The 23,406-nt window shown below is 42.0% G+C and overlaps 1 protein-coding gene across 1 annotated transcript; it reads right to left on the bottom strand.

Annotated features, from left to right (window-relative positions):
• Positions 1-2,017: 2,017 nt before the first annotated feature.
• si:ch211-79k12.1 (uncharacterized protein LOC568891 homolog) lies at positions 2,018-21,670 on the bottom strand. The gene is made up of 7 exons (XM_061675620.1): positions 21,580-21,670; positions 21,132-21,253; positions 16,371-16,569; positions 14,831-14,976; positions 11,038-11,179; positions 7,715-7,940; positions 2,018-3,885 (listed from the first exon to the last, which is right to left on the bottom strand). The coding sequence occupies exons 1-7, from the start codon at positions 21,629-21,631 to the stop codon at positions 3,792-3,794; spliced, it is 981 nt and encodes a 326-aa protein (XP_061531604.1). The 5' UTR covers positions 21,632-21,670; the 3' UTR covers positions 2,018-3,791.
• Between the last annotated feature and the right edge of the window lie 1,736 nt (positions 21,671-23,406).

Below are 23,406 nucleotides of genomic sequence, written 5' to 3'. Positions count from 1 at the left end.
CCCGGCCGCACCCGCGACCACAACCACACCTCTGACTTCTGCGTTAACCATCCATGAACAGGATGTGAGACGCATCTTCAAACAACAGAAGATTAACAAAGCGACAGGACCGGACCATGTGTCCCCATCCTGCCTCAAAGTCTGCGCGGACCAGCTCGCTCCAGTCTTCACTCAGATCTTTAACAGATCTTTGGAAATGTGCGAAGTTCCATCCTGTTTCAAACGCTCCACCATCATTCCAGTCCCCAAGAAACCTGCGATCTCTGGTCTGAATGACTACAGGCCTGTCGCTTTGACATCTGTGGTCATGAAGTCCTTTGAACGTCTTGTGCTGGACCACCTCAAGAGTGTCACAGGTCCCCTGCTGGACCCCCTGCAGTTTGCCTACCAAGCGAACAGGTCTGCGGATGATGCAGTCAACATGGGACTGCACTTCATCCTAGAACACCTCGACAGTGCAGGGACCTACGCGAGGATCCCGTTCGTGGACTTCAGCTCAGCGTTCAACACCATCATCCCTGAACTCCTTTCAACCAAGCTTCTCCAGCTCAGCGTCTCACCTGCCATCTGCCAGTGGATTTACAGATTTCTGACGGCAGGACACAGCAGGTCAGGCCACCTCATCCACACGCAGCATCAGCACTGGGGCGCCCCAAGGTTGTGTCCTCTCTCCGCTGCTCTTCTCTCTCTACACGAACGACTGCACCTCAGCGAACCCGACTGTCAAGCTCCTGAAGTTTGCAGATGACACCACTGTCATCGGCCTCATCAAGGACGGTGATGAGTCTGCATATCGACAGGAAGCGGAGCGGCTGGAGCTGTGGTGCGGCCGACACAACCTGGAGCTGAACACGCGCAAGACGGTAGAGATGATCGTGGACTTCAGGAGGAATCCTTCGCCACAGCTGCCCCTCACGTTGTCCAGCTGCCTTGTGTCAACCGTCGAGACCTTCAATTTCCTGGGAATTACAATCTCTCAGGACCTGAAGTGGGCGAACAACATCAACTCCGCCCTCAAAAAGGCCCAGCAGAGGATGTACTTCCTGCGGCTTCTGAGAAAGCACGGCCTGCCACCGGAGCTGCTGAGACAGTTCTACACAGCGGTCATCGAATCGGTCCTGTGTTCTTCAATCACAGTCTGGTTTGGTGCTGCTACAAAAAAGGACAAACTCCGACTGCAACTGACAATCAAAACTGCTGAAAGGATTGTCGGTACCCCCCTACCCACCATTGAGGGCTTGCACGCTGCCAGAACTAAGACAAGGGCGTGCAAAATCCTCTCGGACCCTCCACAGCTCCTTCCCTCAGGTAGGCGCTACCGATCAACGCAAACTAGAACTAGTAGACATTCCAACAGCTTCTTCCCTCTTGCGATCAACTTCTTAAACACCTAACCTATAATTCCATTACAACAAGCTGGCAATTTTTTGACTTGAGTTCGTTGTCACATTTCTGTGGGGCCAATTATGTATTACTCGTGCACTCACTGGAGTTGTCTCGCCATGCTGCACTATTTGCATATACTGGCCACTCATGCCAGAGTAGCATCTGCTCCATTTGCACACTGATTGAGGAGCATCTGTAACATTTGCACAACCGACATTGTCCCAGATGATCGCACTACTCGTCACTTGAAACCGCATACACTCCTTGAAGTCTCAGCGCCCTTTGCACAATGGTCATTGCACCGGACTATTGCAATATTAGTCATTCGAACTGCTCAAAGTGCTAGAGGACTGTGCATCTTTTTTCACAATTGTTTTTTGTCAATGTCTTTATGTCTCCAAAGTGTTCTGTAAATTGACTGTCTGTTGTACTAGAGCGGCTCCAACTACCGCAGACAAATACCTTGTGTGTTTTGGACATACTTGGCAAATAAAGATGATTCTGATTCTGAAAATGGGGCTTCTGTGTGTGACTGTAGCTAATCATCCACAGATTAGTTATGAACAGGAGTAAATGCAGGCCAGCAACTACATTGAAATGAGTGTGAAATTTTGAACATCACAAGTCTCTGCTCAGCAAATCATTTTATTTAACAAGTAGCAAACATTCAAAGAGTCATGGATTCCTGTGCAATCTGCTTATTGGACAAGAAACCATATTTGGGAAGTGAAGCGCGAGTTCAAAATGGACCCCACACGCCTGACTGTGAGTCAATCAATGAGGACAAGTGAACTATGAAAGAAATGAGAACTATTAGGACATTAGAGCATATCCCCGATGTGTACCATGCAACTATGGCCCCTCGGGGTAGTATCGGAAATATTAGAGCAATCTGATACATATCAGCAATTTGATTGGACACTCATTACATCATTGCTTTTCCATTCGTCATTTTCACCCTTGATTCAGGAAAAAGCCCTACACTCAAATGCCCGCTGAAAAATTTGTAATTCAACCAATTTTGCGCTAAATATGCCTCCAGCGTAGCTCGTGTGACCTCGGTTCAGTGAGCGTCAATGGTGTGGCCGTGTTTTTTCTTCTGTATTCTTTGGCTTTTTTGTGTGTATTCCCTATATTATACGTTCCGGCAACACGATCACATTCTTCAGCGTCGCTTGTTATCAAAGTTACAGTGGCAGGATTCATGGTCACAGTCATTAAATTATTTTTATACTTATTAGTCACAGTGGAGGAACCATACAAAAAAAGAAAACAAAAAGACCCAATCGCAAACATGTAGGAGACAGGCAAGATGTGTATTACTTCAATTACAGGTTTAACTTTCTTTTACTCTTGTAACAATAGGGGAATGTTAAAATGTTATCCTGAGATGTAATCCGAAAGACCCAATGACGAACGAGAAAGGAGGAGACAGGTAAGAGTTGTATAATGTTGGGAATCCTGCTTTGATTAGTGGTTTAGCTGACAGACTGAAAATGTTACCCTGGACTCGACTGTCAGTTTTAAAACCGGAAGATGCAAAACAAAATGAAATATTGTCGGGGGAAGGCGACCGACCCAATGACGAGAATGTAGGAGACCGGCAACAGAAGGACAATGATAGGATTCGTCCTCATTTTCACTTGAAAGAATATAATTATGGTGTATTCTTTCCCTGGACCATATTCTTTATCACAATTTAGATACCTGAAAATGAGTTTAAAAAAAACATTACAATAAAAGCATCTACAATACAATATTCCCCCACGTTTAAAGCAAATATTTTCTATGGGTTTTTCTATGGTGGGAAAAGAGAGCCGCTTCAAATGCGTCACCACATGGATCCCCAAGCTGCCGGCTACCGCTGATTGTACATTCATGTGATTATTATTCATAATGCACTTTAATATGCACAGGTTGTGGGCGGTGAGTAAAAAAGTCTTCCATGAAATCAGCAATTGACGGTGCAAAGGTTGTAAAAAGCAGCTTAAAAAGGGTTAAATGATGTTCTGGGAACCAGATGAAGATCTCATGCAGAAATCAAACTCCGACATTATCTTGGCGAAAGATTCTGAAGTGCACACCCACCAGATACATCCCCAGCTAACAATGCTAAAAAGCCGATAGCTCATCACCTTCCACGCTGCGGAATAAATAGGGAGAAAATTGTTCGCCTTTTGTCCACGGCCACGGCCCACCCCCGCAAGCGCCCGCAAAGCAATCACTCACCCCTGGTTTTTTTGTGTTTTTTTTTTTTTTGCAAGCTACTTCTTTCGATTTCTGCCCTCCCTATAGCCTCGCTCATCTATAACCATCTGGGTCGCTCTTAAGTAGCCACCCGACGCCATCCGTCACTCTCTGGCCGCGCACTCCATCTTCCTTCCATTCCATCCTCGCCGCGGCCGTCACACCGCGACGAGAGGCTGTTTGTCTCGGCTGTTTGAGTGGAGAGCCTCTGTGCTGTCCTTGTAGATGGGCTTGGTCTGGGACCGGTCATCACTACGGAAGCCAAAAAGACAGGTGGGCGTGATTAGGAGTCTGAAAGTACCTGAGGGAACTTTCTAGGCTATGGATCTCTTCTGGACATGCACACAAGCTTAAAAATATACACATACGCATAGAAGCCCTGGTAAGGAACCATTAGAAGTAACTAGTGTTCAAACCCCGAATTATTCTTTGTTGCGAGACATTACAAAAGTACCTAAAATTACAGACAATCGATAGGTTTTGCTGTAACGCAGTAATGGTACCTTATCAATTACATTACGGTCAGGCCATCGCTGCTGCCCAAAACACTATCAGAAGCACTGGCCTACATTTGCAACCTAAATTCGAGCATTTGTTCATGAAATTGTATTCGTTCGTGGATGTTAGATTTTGTTTGTCTAATCAGATTTCAGCTTGAATGTGTTGCCATGTCAATCTAACCTGCCCATGGCCTTCAAAATTTGCTAATTCACAACATTTTTATTTGAAAATTTAGGCCACATGGTGAGCTACTGGTCAGCACGTCTGCATCACAGTTCGCTAATTAAAAGTCGGGATTTACGAAAATCTCTACTATTATTCCGAGTCATAATCAAGTCTTTAGTTTTTTTGTTTTGTTTTTTTTCAATTTAAGAGGTGTGTTTTACAAAAATATCGTATATTGTGAGAATACATTGTTACAATACTAGAATACGGTAATGTAATATTATAAGGGGGGAACTATAATGAAAAAAAAGTCAAAAGTTTATGAGAAAAACTATTTGACAAGACAGGTTGTAAGATTGCAAGAATAATAATAGTGATAATACAATTAAAAAGGTGTCTCAAGAAAGAAGAACTCTCATAATACAAAAATATGTTTTCTGTGAAAAAAAGTGATGACAAAGTCGTGGGTGTAAAATGTTCAATTTTAGGAGAAAAAAATGAAAATCTTGGAATACAACTAAAACAAAAAACTTTAACTACTTCAAATATTAAAAAAGTGGGCGGCACGGTGGACGACTGGTTAGCACATCTGCCTCACAGTTCTGAGGACCCGGGTTCCAATCCGACCTCGCCTGTGTGGAGTTTGCACGTTCTCCTCGTGCCTGCACGGGTTTTCTCCAGGTACTCCGGTTTCCTCCCACATCCCAAAAACATGCGTGGTAGGTTAATTGAAGACGAAATTGCCCGTAGGTATAAATGTGAATGCGAATGGTTGTTTGTTTCTACGTGCCATGCAATTGGCTGGCGACCGGTTCAGGGTGTACCCCGCCTCTCGCCCGAAGATAGCTGGGATATGCTCCAGCACGCCCACGACCCTAGTGAGGAGAAGCGGTAGAGAAAATGGATGGATGGATATTAAAAAAGTGAAGAAAAATCTGCTTTTACAGGATCACTCACAATTTTAGAGTCAAGTAAAGGAGGGAAAGTTGCCATTTACCGAGCTGTTGCATTTCTCTTTGTGTGCATGCTTTCCATGTATTAGCACGGCCAACTGGTCGTAGCAAAAACAATAAAATGTTAATTCTATTTTTCAAAATTATTTCATCTATTTGCTATGGCGCCACGGGTCACGGGTGAGCTGGAGCTGCTGACTTTATGCAAGGGTACACCCTGGACTATTCCCCAGTCAATCGCAGTTTTTTAAAATTCTTTATACAGTAAATAATTAGGATTATGACACATAAGATAGTCACTGATGGTCTAGTAGTACACTCGCCTGACTTTGGTGCGGGCAGCGTGGGTTCAGTTCCCACTCAGTGACGGTGTGAATGTGAGTGCGAATGGTTGTCTGCGTCTATATGTGCCCTGCGACTGACTGGCGACCAGTTCAGGGTGCAGTCCGCCTTTCGCCCGATGTCAGCTGGGATAGGCTCCAGCGTCCCGCGACCCTAACCAGGATAAGCAGTGTTGAAAATGGATGAAATGGACACATAGGATAGAAAGGGGGCATAAAAGTATGCAGTACCAGAAATGTTAATGCTAATAATTCTTTTGGAATTCATTTAACTGGAAAGGGTCGATAAGTTGGATACATTTTCTTATTCGCCATAAATATGCATGAATCAGGAAATTTCCTATGAAAATGCTAATTTTTCAGCACATTTGGAGAAGAGGTCAATGAGCGAAGCAGCGGAAGGGGTCACGGTGCACATTAACATGCTGTCGCCGGGCAACTTTGACGTGACTTCCATTAATGTCTCGCTGCCAGGGTGCTTTTTACACTTCAAATGGTACCAATGACTTCAAGCTGCTGTTAATAGGTCAGCGGCGGCAGGGCGCGCAGAAGCGCACAGGCGAGGGCGGTCGGGTCGGACGGACCTGCTGAGATCCACATTAATATTCAGCGCACAGACACATGCACATAGACGCTACACACAGAACAAGACAACACAAACAGGGCTGATGTGGACAAGCACTTATATGCACTCTGCAGAAAGGTTAGCTTCTATACGATACTATAGCAGGCTAAGCCACGTTTTCTTCTGGAACGTCTTACAAAGGACTGTTGGGGACTATGAACATAGTCATGCAATCATCCCAATGATGGAATAAAGTTGTCATTATATGAGGAACAAAGTCATAATTTTGAAAGAATAATGAGAGAAATGTTTCAAAGTTGCAAGAATCAAGTCTCAATTTTATGGGAAAAAAATATTTAAATTTACGAGAATAAAGTTGTAATTTTACCAGAAAGAAGTTGTAATGTTAATTGAATTTTTTTATTTTAAGAGAAAAAAGTCCTCAGTTTATGAATAAAATTTGAATTTATAACAATAACTCTTATGTGGAAAAACAAAATATTGTGGGACTAAATTTGAAATATTTAAGACAAATGTGATGATGTGAGCGTAAAGTCCTAATTCTATGAGAACAAAGTAGCAATTTTAAAATAAAGTCTAAATTTTACATGAAACAAATTGCAACGTTTCAAGACTAAATTTGTAATTTTATAAGAATGAAGTTGTGATTTTGCGAGAAAAAAGTTTTCATTTTACATTTTATACGCAAATAAAGTGGTAATGTTACAAGAATAAAGATATATTACGAGACTAAATTTGTAATAAAAAAAGTTGCAATGTTAGGAGAATTAAGTTCTAATTTTATGAGAAAGAAATTGTGATGTTACGAAAATAAAATTGTAAGTTTCCAAGAAAAAAAGGCGGAATGTGATGAGAATGAAGTTACATTATGAGACTGAAGTTCTAGCATTTTGAGGGAAAAAAAGGTTGTAATGTTATGAGAATAAATTCTTCGTTTTATGACAATAACGCCGTCGTTTTATGAAAAGAAAGTCTCAATTTTACAAGAATAAAATTGTACTGTTATGGGAATAACGTTGTAATTTTACAATAATAAATGAGTAATTTTATGAGAAAAGGGTGTTTTTTGGTGTAAAATTGAGAATAAAATCTCAATTTTACACCAAAAAAAAAAAATTAACATTAGGAGAATAAAGTCAGATTTTTCTGAGATACAAAGAATAAAGTCACACTTTTACGAGGAAAAAAATTCTGTTACGAGAATAACTTTGGAATAACAATTATAATTTGATGAGGACTTCTCCTAAAAGCAAACTTTATTATCGTACAAATACAACGATTCGCTGAACATTAAGATTAATCGCGTAGCTTTATGAGAGGCTGAGTTGGGAAAACAGAATTGAATAAAACAGTAAAAGCAGGATCAACAGTCGATTAGATTGGTAGGGAGGGGATGGAGACAGACAGACAGACAGACAGACAGATAGACAGATAGACAGATAGATAGATAGATAGATAGATAGATAGATAGATAGATAGATAGATAGTCTATTCATCCCGTAAGGGCAATTAAATAAGGTAGTAGGTGTCCTTACATGGGTTTTCTCTTGGCTCTCTTCTTCCTGTGGTATATGCACGCACTCAACACGGCGGCGAGCACCGGGAGGCCGAAGGTCATCAGCACGAGATGGCCGCTGTGGGGTCCAATCCAACCGGCGTTCTCTGCGGATCGGAGCCGTAGAGTGTGAGGTGTCAAGTCAACGATGCCCTGAGCTTCCCCCGCATATCGTAGCAATCCCAACATACCATTTGAAACATTTCCTGTAAGATATTTTAAAAGTAGAAAATTGAAATTCCTTTAAAATGGTGGGAGTCTTTGAGCTGAAATGCCAAAGAAAGAAGTCAATTGAGCACTGGTGGTGGTGAATTAGAACATGTTACAGCAAACCAAAGGTCTGATTTTACTGTATCGTCACCATCCAATGAGCAGCATGTATCTGTAAATTTCATTCGTAAAAAAATGAACAAAATGAGGACATGCTTGCTATTTAACAAGACTTATAATATTATATAAACATTTTAAAATGAAGAAATAACTTCACAATTTTGCGTGAATGCAGAGCGATGCAATCATTGAGACAAAATGCAAAAGAAAGACATTATAATACTGGTTAACAGGGATGTAGCACCAGATGATGGACCCCCATAGTGCCAATCATGAATACAAAATACAATAATCAATTGATGTTTGTGCATTCTCTTCACTGTCACTTTGAAATAATGTCCTGTTATCGAATAAAGTGATTTTATCCGATTCATTGATTAATCTAAAAAAGTAATTGACACATAACTCGATTATTAACATAATCGTTAGTTGCAGCCCTAATAGGGTCTTTTTGTAAAATATCAAAATATTTGTATGAACAGTTCCCACCAGGAATATTCGCAGAGGTGTCATTTTTAACGATTTTACCTGGTGGCTTTCCAGCACAAGTCGCGACATGAGACATTCCGGAGCCCTTCAAGGATGAAAAATCATTATCAGCATCCCCAAGTGATTTCCTGTTTAATTAGCAGATGCGCTCCCGGGAAAGTGATCTGAAACACTTTGGCACGACGGCGAACCGGGAGTCAATTGCCGCAGTCGTACCATCTCCCCCATAATAAACAACGCAGACTAGCTTAATGACACTTTTACCGGGTAGTAGAGGACGGCGTTTCAAAAAGGGCGGCCCATAGGAACACTGCAGTCCTCTCACAGGTCACCCATAAAGATGATGGAGACAGATGAGGCGCCCTAATTGGATTAGCCGGGAATGTTGTAATGAAATTAGCGCTGCGGCTCGAGTATTAGCGTTCAGTGAAAAATAAGACAGTTTGCCCGTTGGGACAGAGACAAACCGTCAGTCCGGCGGGACAGCAGCCGTCAAGACCACCCGTGTTTCTAATTGAAGCGACTCGGACGACTTTCACATTTCATTACCCTCATACAGAATAAAGCTCTACATCCCTGCGGAGGAGGCGGAAAGGGAGCATCTTAGTACAGCAGCCGTTTACGCCACACAGTTTGGAGCTGAAAACTGATGAAAAATTGTGTCAGTTGGGCTGTTTGTTTATGAACGTGGGGTAAATTAGCAAGAAATGAATTGATGCATTTGGCTGACAACCAGTTCAGGGTGTACTTGCCCAAAGTCAGATGGGATAGGAATTACAATGAGGAAAAGCTCCATAGAATATAGATGGATGTGGATGGATGGTCAATGACTTATTTTTTTTTTTATTGACTTCTTTTTTAGATCTTTTTATTCTTGACATTCATTCATTCATTTTCCCTACCACTTGTCCTCATTAAGGTCGCGGGCATGCTGGAGCCTGTCCCAGCTGACTCTGGGCAAGAGGCAGGGTACATTCCGAACTGGTCGCCAGCCAATCGCAGTTATTCTTGACATGTTCTCAAAAATGTTCTCCAGCCTCTCCAAAAATAACAAAAAAATCTGAAATGTGTTTTTAATGAGAAAAATAGCACTCTATAATGTTTTTTATTTTTAAAAACATACAGTAGTGACATAATTAAATAGAATGCAAATAATTCAACAGTTTTTGCCTCTATTTTTTTCTTCAATTCAATGGACATTGTGCTGCTCCGTCTGGTGTGTGTGTGTGTGTGTGTGTGTGTGTGCCTTGGCCACCTGGGGGGCAGTTTATACAGACATACAGAGACGCATGGAGACGGTTAAAACTTCTGAATAAGCTGCAGTAATATGTGTTGTTTTTCCACAGACGATAGCAAATATACAGTATGCCTTAAAATACTGTTATATTATCTGTCTACATGTGCTGCTCCACTGTTTGTGTTCAACTAGCGGTTGCTTAAAGGGTTATAACTCTGCAACACCGGTCCTATTTGTCAGCCCATCATTGGCATTTTATATTGTTTGTTAGCATTAAACAAAAAAAAAACAACAACAACAAAAAAGCAAAAAAATCATCCAGACAATAGCTTGTACCTCGAAAACTTGGTAGTTGTGTCACTCGTATCTCAAAGCACCACTATTTCGGGAGTTATACAAATCAATTAAGTGGGATGCATTTTAGGTTCATCCTGAAATTTCACCTCCACGCCCAATACCCCTAACTTTTAATGACGAGTCTTTAACATTTTTTAAAAATTCTATCTTTTTGTTTGAGAATCTTCCATATATTGTATTCAATTTCATTAGCAGTTTGCAGTTATTTTATGTTTCATAATAAATGAAAATGCGTCTCTGTATACACAAGAGATGTTTTGCATGTTTCATTTTTTTGCATGTTGTTTGGTTTAGCTAATTTGAACCGAACCATCAACTTAAAACGAAGGTACGTACCAAACCATGTGTTTTAGCATACCATTCTGCCCTTATGAGATACTGATTTTCATTTCAGATATTGTGATGTTGGTGTATCTTCCTGTCCATTGGGGCTTTCTCCTTGCTCATTTGAGGAATCAAGAGCGCTTTTGAGAAAGTTTTCTTCGTTTCCACAGTGGAAGACTGTTTAGCACATCTGCCTCACATTACTGGGGACCAGGGTTCAAATCCCAGCCCCGCCTGTGTGGAGTTTGCATGTTCTCCCCGTGCCTGCGTGGGTTTTCTCCGGGCACTCCGGTTTCCTCCCACATCCCAAAAACATTCATGGTAGGTTGATTGAGCACTCTAAATTGCCCGTAGGTGTGAATGTGAGTGCGAATGGTTGTTTGTTTCTATGTGCCCTGCTATTGGCTGGTGACCGGTTCAGATTGTACCCCGCCTCCCGCCGGAAGATAGCTGGGATAGGCTCCAGCAGCCCGCGACCCTATTGAGGATAAGCGATAAAGAAAATGGATGGATGGATGGATGTATTCCCTCACAGGACACTGATATGTAGACCTTGTTTTTCTTACCAGGCAGAACAACCAGGCTAATGTTGCGCATTTTTTCGAGCAACGCTGTGGGATGGTCCACTGTGCACGTGTACACGCCGCTGTCCATGTCGCTCACTTTCTTTAGTGTTATCACGGACGATGGCAGGATCCAGTCATCACCCTGAAGGGAACATGAACAGAAAGTTAAAGAAAAAAGTTGACCCACCGTATTTGGAAAAATTCATAAGTCAGGCCACTCAAAGCACCACTGTAGTTTGTTTGCTGCCTTTTGCAGGTACAGTGGAACGTCAATAAAACAGACCGCGATATATCCATCCATTTTCTGAGACGCTTCTCCTCACTAGGGTCGTGGGCTTGCTGGAGCCTATACCAGCTATCATCGGGCAGGAGGCGGGGTACACCCTGAGCCATTCGCAGGAGACATACAAACAAACAACCATTTGCAGTCACATTCACACCGACGGGCAATTTAGAGTGCTCAATCAACCTACCATGCATGTTTTTTGGATGTGGGAGGAAACCGGAGTGCCCGGAGAAAACCCACGCAGGCACGGGGAGAACATGCAAACTCCACACAGGCGGGGCCGGGGATTGAACCCCGGTCCTCGGAACTGTGAGGCAGACACTCTAACAAGTCTCCATCGTGCCGCAGAATGTTAATATATAATGCGAAACGCCATAGACGGCATGCTGACGCAAATTTTCATATGTTACGTTAATTATAAACCTTCAAACAACTACGGCTTTAACACACATGGAACAGCAACACGTATAAACACAGCAGACAAAAATACTCACAGGCATACGTGGTAAGACTGCTAGACTACAAGAATATTATCTATGTTTTAAATTGCCAAGACTCCTTAGATATGCTAAGATGAGGGCTAAAACGTTGACAGATTTATAGAGACACTTTGGTTGCAGTGGTAACAACACGACACAATGACAAAGCTGTCATAAACAACTACTACACGTCTTCTCTCCCGGTAGATAGACCTCAGTGCTGCCTAGCATGTTGTGACACAACGTGATACTACACTGAAAGCAAGCAACTCCAAATTTTTACTTGCCCGTATCCTGTAAAAACCCACAAAAAATGTTTAGAAATTAGCAATTTTGCCAGGGGCGCAAACAATGAACTGCGATATAGCGGGGAAACACATACGCAAGTCACTAACCTAGATAATGCCACCGTCTGCAGAGAGCGAGGCAGGAGCAACAACAACATACAAACGGGCGACATGAGGCGTAATGAGATGGCGAGGGAGCAAGCGATAGATTCTGACACAGAAATAGCATCACGATTATGAGACGGCGCTCCAAACAAATAAGCTCGCAAACAAATGTGGAGGTGGCGTTAAGGAGCAACAAAACAACCCCCCAAAAAGACATTACACCATGCAAATGATTTGGCTCGTGGGAGCTGAGATGCCTGCCAAGAAAGACCATTTCAATTTGAATGGATCAGAATTAAGAGGATTCCACCCTCCCAACACTCCCAGAAAAAAAAAAAAAAAAACAGGCCAGGTTTGGCCAAAGCAGCATTTTGTATGCAAATCTGTGGGTTGGCAAAGCAAGCGGCCCCGATTGTGTCTGTGTCTTGCTGTCATTACCGCCGGGCTGCTGTGCCCACGGTTTGCTGTCTATCAAAACGGCATGCTGGGATGCCGCTTCCCTGCCTGCCCTAAATCTACCACATAGATAACGCGCATTCAAATACACAACTAAACACTTCTCCCCGTCGCTTTCTTGACCGCGGGACTGACAGTCGCTGCCGCAGGGCTGTCAGTCACGCTGACAGGAAGCAAGGACAGTGGCAGGTACTGAATACCTACAAGAAAGCACACACACCATAATTCACAGCACTGCACAGGATTGGAGCAGGTATTGTAAATCTGACGACAACCCAGAATTAGACTGACCCTTTAACAAGCAAATTAACAGGATTGACTCATTAAAAACGTGATGACGTGACATCCTTTTCGCATGACTGCTTGTCTGACTATAATGTCATCTTTGGGAAAAACATTCTAATTTATTTTTTTCTAGACTCACCTCATCAGAGAGCTGGAGAGAAAATATTATGATAATTATTCTTTATTTGATGTATTATATCTTGCATAATTGTATATTCTATTTTTCCTACATTTATAATACAAAGGTAAACTGTTTAATTTACATTTTATTTGAACATATTATTATGTTTTCAAATTAATTCATTATATTTTTTCATTAAATGTATTTTATAAATTTTAAGATTCAATATTTAATCGAATTCATTATAATCTTCAGCGTAAGAAAAAAATATGTATTGTTTTCTTTAAAGGTATTGTATCAGTTTACAGTAGTTGAGAGCTCTCAGTGTCATAAGGCACATTAGGCTGCAATTGTGGTTTCTGTAATCTGTAGTTTTTCATGGGAGCAGATGATTGGCCTACTGCCCAACCCCCAGTAACCTGGTATTCCTAGGTGGTCTCCCATCCAAGTACTAACCAGGACCAACCCTACTTAGGTTTCAAGATCGGACGAGATCGGGCACACTCAAGGTAGAATGTGGCAAATGTATTGTACACATCCATCCATCCATCCATTTTCTGTCTGCGGGGGTTTTCTCGAAGTACTCCGGTTTCCTCCCAGATCCCAAAACATGCACGGTAGGTTAATTGAAGACTCTAGATTATCCGTAGGTGTGACTGTGAGTGCGAATGGTTCTATGTTTTCCCTCCGATTGGCTGGCTCCTCTCGCCTAGAGTCAGCTGGGATAGGCTCCAGCACGCCCACGACCTTAGTGAGGATAAGCAGTGCGGAAAATGGATGGATAGATTTTATTTATAAAATATATTATATTTTTCATCAAATGTATTTTATTAATTGTATTTTCATGTTTCATTTTATTCCGTTTTTATAATTTTGTCGAGTTAACTTTTGTATAAAATCTATTGTAAGAATTCAAGTTTTAAATATTTTACGAAATTGATTTTATTCATATCATTTATTTTTGTATTCATTGTTTTTATTTAATACAATATGTCTTTTTCATCAAATGAAAAGTATCAAAAAAGTGCAGTATACAATTTTAGTATTAGTTATTAGTATTTTATTTCTTATTTTCTCATTAAATTTATTGTAAAAACCTGGAAGTTTAAATCGTTAATTTAGCCATCCATCCATCCAGCCATCCATTTTCTACACCGCTTATCCTCACTAGTGTTGCAGGTAAAATGATAATAAGAAGAACTTGCAAGATAGTTTGCTGCAGGAGCATGGATTCTTGTGTACTGATTTGCAACTGAGCTTTCCCACGGTAATTTTGGCTTGAAGAAGAATTGCATGATGATGTCGACGCTCCCTTGACTTTTGACCCTATCCGATATCACTCAAAATCAATACGGTTATTGATTTGACATTTTCTATTGTCTGCCTGGCCTCGGATGTTGACTTTGAAGCTCTCATGCATTTGCCAATTCATCAACTTTTGCCATAATGGCACATTCACTGTCATATTGTGACATTAATTTCCCTCGAGCGTCGACTTGAGCGTAGCATTTGAATAATTCATTGTTTGTTTTGCCAAACAGTCAAAAGAAAACATCATTACAAATCTACCCGCATGACTGCTTTAAGGTCGCCTCCCGCTTGTCCGAAACTCATTAGGCCATCCCTTCTTTAAGTAGGGTCAGCCAAGCGTGATGAAAGGAAAAGCAAAGGGGCAGCTTGACAGGGGAAAATAGTGGAGAAAATGATGACATGGCTGGAACAAAGTAGGTACTAAATAAAGAGTCCATGTAAATTCATTCATTTCCCGGCTCACCTCCTTGTACCAGCAATAGTCGGGCTCTTCCGAGGAGCTGGCCGAGCACTTGAGCACCACGTCGTCTCCTCGCTGTACGCGAAGCTCCTGTGGCAGACCGATGAAGTTGCTGAAGCCCTCCCTGGATAGATGCACCTCTCCCAGATCTACAATCAAACATACAATAGGATCAAGCAGACTGGCTTTGTTTAAAGTAGAGGGAGCCCGAGCCAAAAGCTAAAAATTTTCGTTTTATTATCCCTTGTTCAGAGTATGATAAACTCAAGTAAGAAAGCCTCTTGGTGACTCACAATCTGGAATAATCAATAATGATGGTACAGTAATAGACTTATTGAGAAGAAGTGTTGTGAATAATGGCTCATCTTCTCCTCCATCTCAATGCAAGGCCCTCATCCTCACTGTCCTCTCCCTCCGGTCTAATCTCAACTTCTTATTGATTCCTCCCGTGAGGCCGAGGATGAGACCGAGGAGGCTATCGTGCAGCCCCCCGGGTCGATTGGACGGCCACAGGGAAGATGGAGGACGCCTTTAGTCCAAACGGCCGTGCCATGGACGCCGTTAAACACAAAGCGCGCTGATAAATTTGATCTCCTGCTGAGGAGGGAAAGAATTTGAATCACCAAAACAAAAGAGAGACAGTCATGCTGCTGCCTGTGAGTGCAGTGAATGAATATTTCTTCTATTATTCATTATTAATGTGTTTCTGTGTCCCTCACTCAGGAGAGCGCTGCATGACTGGAAGTGTTCCTTTAGTGCCTGCTGGGCCGCAAATATGAACAACACTCTATCTTGGGATTACAATCTGCTAGCCTTGACAGGAGCAAAAACAAAACCATGTTTTCCCCCCCTTTATTGTGACTGTCAATTAATGTCTGCTACTCCCCAAATACACTGCATGAGAAAAAATATTGGGACATATAGAAGCTTCCATTTCTACAAGATATGGAAGAGTGTTTTATACAGTATACAGTCCAGTTCATCGTAAATGTGTTTGACAGACTTCTTCCACACCAAACTGTTTCCACAAAGTTGTAAACAGCCAAGTTATTGGAGGAGAAACTATGTTGTTTGGTACTATTCACCTTTTGTGTGTGTGTGGAACTCAGTTATATGCTGAACTAAATTACCTATTTGCATATTTTGTGCTCTTGGTGGAATATCCTAGGAAATCATAAACTGCATCGAATTTCCTGTATACAGGAAATTCTAACATCGGAGGAGGACATGTTTTTTACCCTGCAAAAAACCTGTGGATAAGTGTAAATTAGCCATACTGTAACTCAGACTGACCCACTCACAAACACACTTTAAAGAATAGTCAGTTGACAAAAGATTTACTTGGTTGTGCAACTTCACAACTGACAGGTGGGAAAGCACCTTCGAGACCCTACTGTTTGGATACAAGCAATTAAGAAGTAAATTGTTCATAATATGTTTCCTTTAAGATTCAGCAGCAGTACGTGTCCCAAGATTTGTGCAAAAAAAAAAAAAAAAAGGAGCAGCAAGCGATTCTTTCTTGCATGCACACAGTAGCACTCACAGTGCACTTTGAAGGACAGCGTCTTGGAGGCGTTGTTCGGTGCACTCAGCGTGTGGTCGTCCGACACGCAGCGGAAGATCCCCTCCGCAAAGTGGGCAACATGGGGAACGTGCAGCACCATTTTGTCATCCACCTGCTCCACATTCAGGTCGTAAAAGCACCAAGAGGTCGGCCACACTGGGCGCCACATCACGAGGAGCTGTGAAGGTAAAAGAGAGGGGAAAGGAAACGTGAAGTAAAATATATCAAAAACTAAATACAAAAAGATGTATTCAACTATATTAAATGAGAGCTATTAAAATGCAGTGTTCCCCAAACTCAAAAGTGAATAGCAAAACTCCTCAAGTAATTGACACCCCCATTTGAAAGGTTTAGAATTGCCAATAATAGTGCCTTGCTTTTTGCAGATGATGTGGTTCTGTTGGCTTCATCAAGCCGTGATCTCAAACTCTCACTGGAACAGTTCGCAGCCGAGTGTGAAGCGGCTGGGATGAGAATCAGCAGCTCCAAATCTGAGACCATGGTCCTCAGTCGGAAAAGGGTGGCGTGCCCTCTCCAGGTCGGGGATGAGATCCTGCCCCAAGTGGAGGAGTTCAAGTATCTTGGGGTCTTGTTCACGAGTGAGGGAAGAATGGAACGGGAGATCGACAGGCGGATCGGTGCAGCGTCTGCAGTGATGCGGACTTTGTATCGGTCCGTTGTGGTAAAGAAGGAGCTAAGCCGAAAGGCGAAGCTCTCAATTTACCAGTCGATCTACGTTGCTACCCTCACCTATGGTCACGAGCTGTGGGTCGTGACCGAAAGAACAAGATCCCGGATGCATGCGGCCGAAATGAGTTTCCTCCGCAAGGTGTCTGGGCTCTCCCTTAGAGATAGGGTGAGAAGCTCGGTCATCCGGGAGGATCTCAGAGTAGAGCCGCTGCTCCTTCACATCGAGAGGAGCCAGATGAGGTGCTGTAGCATCTGATTCGGATGCCTCCCGGGCGCCTCCCCGGTGAGGTGTTCCGGGCATGCCCCACTGGAAGGAGACCCCGGGGACGAACCAGGACACGCTGGAGAGACTGTGTCTTTCGGCTGGCCTGGGAACGCCTCGGGATCCCCCCGGAAGAGCTGGATGAAGTGGCTGGGGAGAGGGAAGTCTGGGCGTCCCTGCTACTGCCCCCACGACCCGACCTCGGATAAGCGGTAGAAAATGGATGGATGGATGGGTGCCTTGCAATACGAGTGACCCAACCTAGGAGTTTTTTTAAGACACGAACCGTCGTTCGGACGATTTTTTGCTTTGACTTGTGAGAGAAAATTTGAGAACGTGAACAATTTGTCAAAAAAGGGCTCCAAGCTATTTATTGCCACTCCAACTTGTAGTATACTGTCAAACTAAACATAAAACAAAGACAATTACATGTTGTGTATTTAAAATAACCACATAGCTTTGCTTTAGAAATGTTTGTTTAGCTTAATGCTAACAAACAATGCAAAACGACAGAGACAGGCTCGCGGTGTCATAACCCTTTAAGAAATGGATATTTGAACACAAATGGTGGAACAAAATATGTAGACAGACAATATACCAATACTCACAGGCATATATTCTGTATTCTCTTTGAAGGACAACCAATATTGCTGCAGCTTACTGATTGTGACCACCTCCTTCATGTACATTCGTATTTCATATTGTAATACCCTCCTGTGGCCAAGTCCCGTACGCCAGAAGTCACAGCACAATATATTGATTTTAAGCAAAAATTGTGTCAAAAACTGTTCGTGTTTAATTCTTTACCTTCTATTCAATTTTATAATTACGCTGCTTTATCAAGTACATTAGTAAAGCGTGCTATTTTTATTTTTATTAAAAAAACATTGCAAAAATTGTTTGTTTCAGGGAGGCTGGAATGGATTAATAGCATCACCATTCATTTCAAAGTTAAATATGTTTTGAGATGTCAGCGTTTTGGGTTACGACCATGATTGCGGAACAAATTAAACTTGTATCTCAAGGTACCACTGTAGTTGCCACAAGATGTCAACAAAGCATTACTTTTCCATTAGATAGGGCAATGGCCTCACTAAATAAAGCTTCTTCGGTCTCTCCCAATAGTTCCTTGAAATCAAGATGCCACATGATGATGCCAAAGCAATACTTTTATATCAGCCAGTGGTTTTTGGCCTGTGTAAAAAACGAGCAATTATAGGTTCATTTTCAGAATTGTGTGAATCGTGAAAAGTGGGAGGACATTGTATATATATTTTAAAATATACATGAAAATATGTTTCAAAATACATTATATACATACATTTTAAATGGCAAAAAAATACTGTATTGATTGTGTTCAAGGAAAGTGGTACAGTGGCTCAAGTGATTCAGCAGATGGCACTGTGGTGAAGCAAAAGCCATTTGTAGTTATTCAGTCAAACGTCGAGAAAACAGAACCCAACATAACGGATATCGGATAAAAAGGACCATCGGGTCTGAACAAAGGTCCAAAAATAGTTTCCATTTGTCACTTTAAAAGCCATTGACAAAGTCTGTTAGTTCCAGATTCGGCCGCTGTTGTTTACTGGCGCTGTGGTGCAATGCAGGCAGAGAATGAGACTAACATATTTATTTCTGTGTCACAGATATACAATATGACTAGATCCAATTTCATAAGACGTGACTCCCGTGCCTACGTGGCGTCCTTGTTGATTGTGAGGCATTGACGTGGTTGCCGTGTGACGATGGTTATATCTATTGTCTATTGTGCATAGAGCACTGGCAGAAAGAGAACGGCATGGCTGCGGTGTTCACTCTGAGGAATACAAACACAAGCCTTTGGAGTCTGGAACATACTATTTTTGGTAGAGTAACTTTTTTTTTGTCAAGCCCTTCACCTTTGGCAATGGATTAGGAACTAGGAAGCACGCTAATTACTGTATGTCAATAATGTCAACATGACCATCCACACCGCCATGGTTAGTTTGGATGAAATGGGAAACTTTCAAACATTTCTGTTTTTTTTACTTTCGTTCATTCATCTTCCGTTCCGCTTATCCTCACGAGGGTCGCGGGCGTGCTGGAGCCTATCCCAGCTATCTTCGGGCGAGAGGCGGGGTACACCCTGAACCGGTCGCCAGCCAATCGCAGGGCACATAGAAACAAACATGGTTGTTTGTTTCTATGTTTCTTTCGCACTCACATTCACACCTATGGGCAATTTAGAGTCTTCAATTAACCTACCATCTTTTTGGGATATGGGAGGAAACCCGAGTGCCTGGAGAAAACCCACCCAGGCACGGGGAGAACATGCAAACTCCACACAGGCGGCGCCGGGATTTGAACCCCGGTCCTCAGAACTGTGAGGCAGATGTGCTAACCAGTTGTCTACAGTGCCGCCGTTTTTATACTTATTTATAATAATTTTGTACTGTACAGGGCATTTTAGGACACGAAAAAAAACTACAAAACAATAATTTTGTACTGTACAGTACTATGAGTGCATATGATCTCCAAAAAAAAAGTGCTTCAATGTAACTGATAATTGGCTAAACCCCTATTAGTCCATTCTAGCAAGGTTCCACTGTATTTAATTCAGAGTACACTGGTACAGGTAGTTGTGACTGAAACTCAAAATTAATAATAATCTGGAAAACTGAAATTGTCTTGCCATCCTTAGAGTGGTGTATTTCCCTGTGTGTGTGTGCCTTTGACAGTGGTCTCACCCTGTGCCTCCTGTCTTTTTGCTGCTGTGTAGCGGCAGTTTAATTAAACTGAATTTAATTGACCTGATCTGAATTGAACTGATATAATTGTTTAATATTGACTTGGGTTCAAAAATATTTCTGCAACAAGTTGCCCCACTCACGCACGTCAGGATGACTTTAGTAAGTTGGAAAATATACACACAAAATAAGATAATATCTCCTAAGTATGACATTTTAAATATATTTTAACAAGAGGTTAGCCTCCCTCCTCCACCGGGTGGGGGGGAACGGGTCCTGACTGTTGGTTGTGCCTACGCACCAAACAGCAGTTCAGTCCCCACCCTTTTCGGAGTTCTTGGAGGGAGTGCAGGAGAGCGCTCCCGCTGGGGACTCCATCGTTCTGCTGGGGGACTTCAATGCTCATGAGGGCAATAACGGTGAGATTGGGAGGCCCAATCTTGGAGAATCTGGCCAGGGAACTCCCCCCAGAAGAGTCGGGGGAAGTGGCTGGGGAGAGGGAAGTCTGGGCTTCACTGCTAAAGCTACTGCCCCTGCGACCCGACCTCGGATAAGTGGAAGAAAATGGATGGATGGATGGATAATAAGTAAAGAGAAAAATACCGTAAAGAGCATTTGGAGGGCTTGGGGGCAGTAGCTTTTTTTTGGTCCTGTTTGGCTGTTAGCTCAAACAGAATGGAGGATCTGTATCCCTTTTATGGCGGAACAGTTTTACTGTGTCACGGTGGAGTTTTTAAGATGCCGCTGGTTATAATGGTTATTTATTGAACAGTCAAACAGTACAAAGTTTCTAGAGGGGAGTGAGAAAAGAAGGTGCAAGACAAAGCACCGCCATGAAGCTAGTGAGAACCCACCTCCCCCCCTGTTATTATAACTGCCAGGTCACGATGGAGTGCCAGGGCTGCCAGGCACTGCTGCCCCCCACCTAGGCTCAATTGTTGTGGCAGACTGTGTTTTTAAAATCATAATTATTATTATAAACTGAATGTCACTAGCTAGAACTAACTTTTCTTTCCAAGGCTTGAGGAGCATTTTAAACAGCACGTTGGCCAGATAGCTCACCTCTGAGAAGCTTTCAAACCTCACCCGACTGATGTTGAACGCATTGTCTGAGTACAGGCACTCCAACGTGACGCTGTCACCTTCCATAATGTTCTGGTTCGGGCCTCGAATGAGCAACGCACCTGTAAACAGAAAAAAAAATAAAGATGATGTAAACTATGTTTGGTGGAAAGCTACCAGTACCACACCGCTCTAGGGACCAATTCCAGTCGCAGTCGCAAAACAGCTTCTTCCATTCGAAAGAAATACGAGAATCATCTTTATTTCAAGGTAACTATAATAGAACTCTAGTTGCAAAATATATAATGTATTGTCATCACATTGTCGTTTACGATACATACAAAACACATTTTCACCTAAAGTTAAAGGAACTTTAAATTCTTGGTACTTAATTAACAAGAATATTAATAAAAAAGAAGAATTGCTGGAGATTTTGAAGTATATTTACCATGAACTATGGAGGCCATTACCAGCTGGAAAACAACAAATGTTGCATCCATTGCTTCAAGTTCAGCCTGCCAATTGTTTGAATCCACAAAGTTGGCTGGTTGTTTGAAAACGAAACGAATGAACATGTGTTTATAGAGCGCTGGAGGAGGTGTGGCTTACCAATGTGGAGAGTCAAGTTAATCGCACCCCTTGAATTGAGGCGAAGTCATCTCAAATCATTTGAGTCCATTTTTATAGCCACGCTTTGTGTTTTCACAACCCACTTTGAAACTAATAATGTTCATAAAGCTAAAAATTGCTGATACAAGCAGTAAAATGATGCAGCGTGGCTTGTACGCGTTCCACCTGTTGGTTTTTAGTTGCACTTTTTTTCGTGCGTGGTTTCTCTTTGTTTGTTGCCTAAAATGTCCTGACAAGATTGCAGCTTTCAGTACTGATGAAAAGTAAATACTTTGTTGTCATAATTATGTCGTCTTTTCAGCTATCAGTGATTAACTTTAGTAGTGTGAATGCCCGCATATTGGCAAATTCATAAATTGGCTGATGTTTTTTTGTTTTTTTTAACCTATCCTCTACGATTTGTTGAAAAACTGACCGAGTGGCTATTTTAGCCCTCAGGTCAAAGCCATATCTAATATAAGAATATTGTTTGGGTGCTATCTTGGGGCAGCTTGGTGCCAAGGAAGTGAAGTGAGGAGTTTCATTTAGTCAGGCTTTGTCTCATAGAAAACAATGCTTTGCCGCCATCTGTGGCATTGTAAACCTTTATGTTGGGGCATCAATTACACGTGTATTTTCGCATGGATACTGAGGGTTCACTGTACAGCGGTGCCCGGAGATACGAGTGTTTCGAGATACAAGCCGCTGTTCAGACGACTCCTTGCTTTGACTTGCGTGCAGAAATTTGCGATACAAGCACAGCATGGTGGCAGTGAACTCACCCCAACTCACTACACAACAAGCAGCAGTTTGACAGACAGTCAATAATTCTTCAAAAAAGAGGCAGCGATGAATGAAACAACTTAACTCGGCATTATCTATGTATGCTGTATACTTTTTATCCTCCTCATCTAAAAATAAATATACTGGTACATATAAATAGAGTAAAGCTGCCTCTATTGTTGGGAAACTGCAAAATACACCCTGGGCATGTTTTATATTTATTGTACATAAATTTTTTTCAAGATCTTTAAACACACTTTTAAAACAATCAAATGCATTTAAACACATATAACGTATTACGTGAGAGCATGTGGAATGGATAACACAAAAATATTGTAATATATTTTTATTTTACTATCAGTTTGTTTTTGTCTTCAAGGAAAATAATATGGCGACAACTACACGTGTGGTAGGGCGGCGCTCTTGTGCCCTCTATCAGGCAGGTGCCACTGGCAGACCACCTGAAATAATCTTTCCTAGTGAGAAAAAAAACATTTGCGAACTCCTATCTAACAACATTAAACTCAGCAAAAATGAGGAATGGTCCTAAATTACTGGTTTCAGCCACTTACACTATCAATGCATATCACTGGAAGGCAGCGTATTGCTCTGTGCTCAGAGCCCAGTTGAGGAGAGGGACTGATTGCAACAAACCATTTTTGAGCCATGGGGGTGCTGTAATTTTGTTGTTAAAATATTATGTGTCAACAATGTATGTATGTATGTACAATAAATAGAAATTTTAGGGGTGCTGGAATTCAATTTAGGGTGCTTGAGCATCCCGAGAAATGGGCCAGAAACACCTCTGGGTGATAGCAGAGTTGATAGATGGGGATTTAAAATTGATGGATGCATGCAACAATATCTCGAAAATAACTATGAT

Source organism: Phycodurus eques, chromosome 4, assembly GCF_024500275.1.
Source record: "Phycodurus eques isolate BA_2022a chromosome 4, UOR_Pequ_1.1, whole genome shotgun sequence".
Lineage (NCBI taxonomy): Eukaryota > Metazoa > Chordata > Actinopteri > Syngnathiformes > Syngnathidae > Phycodurus > Phycodurus eques.
Note: the sequence above shows the minus strand (reverse complement) of the source record. Positions and strands in the feature narration are given on the sequence as shown.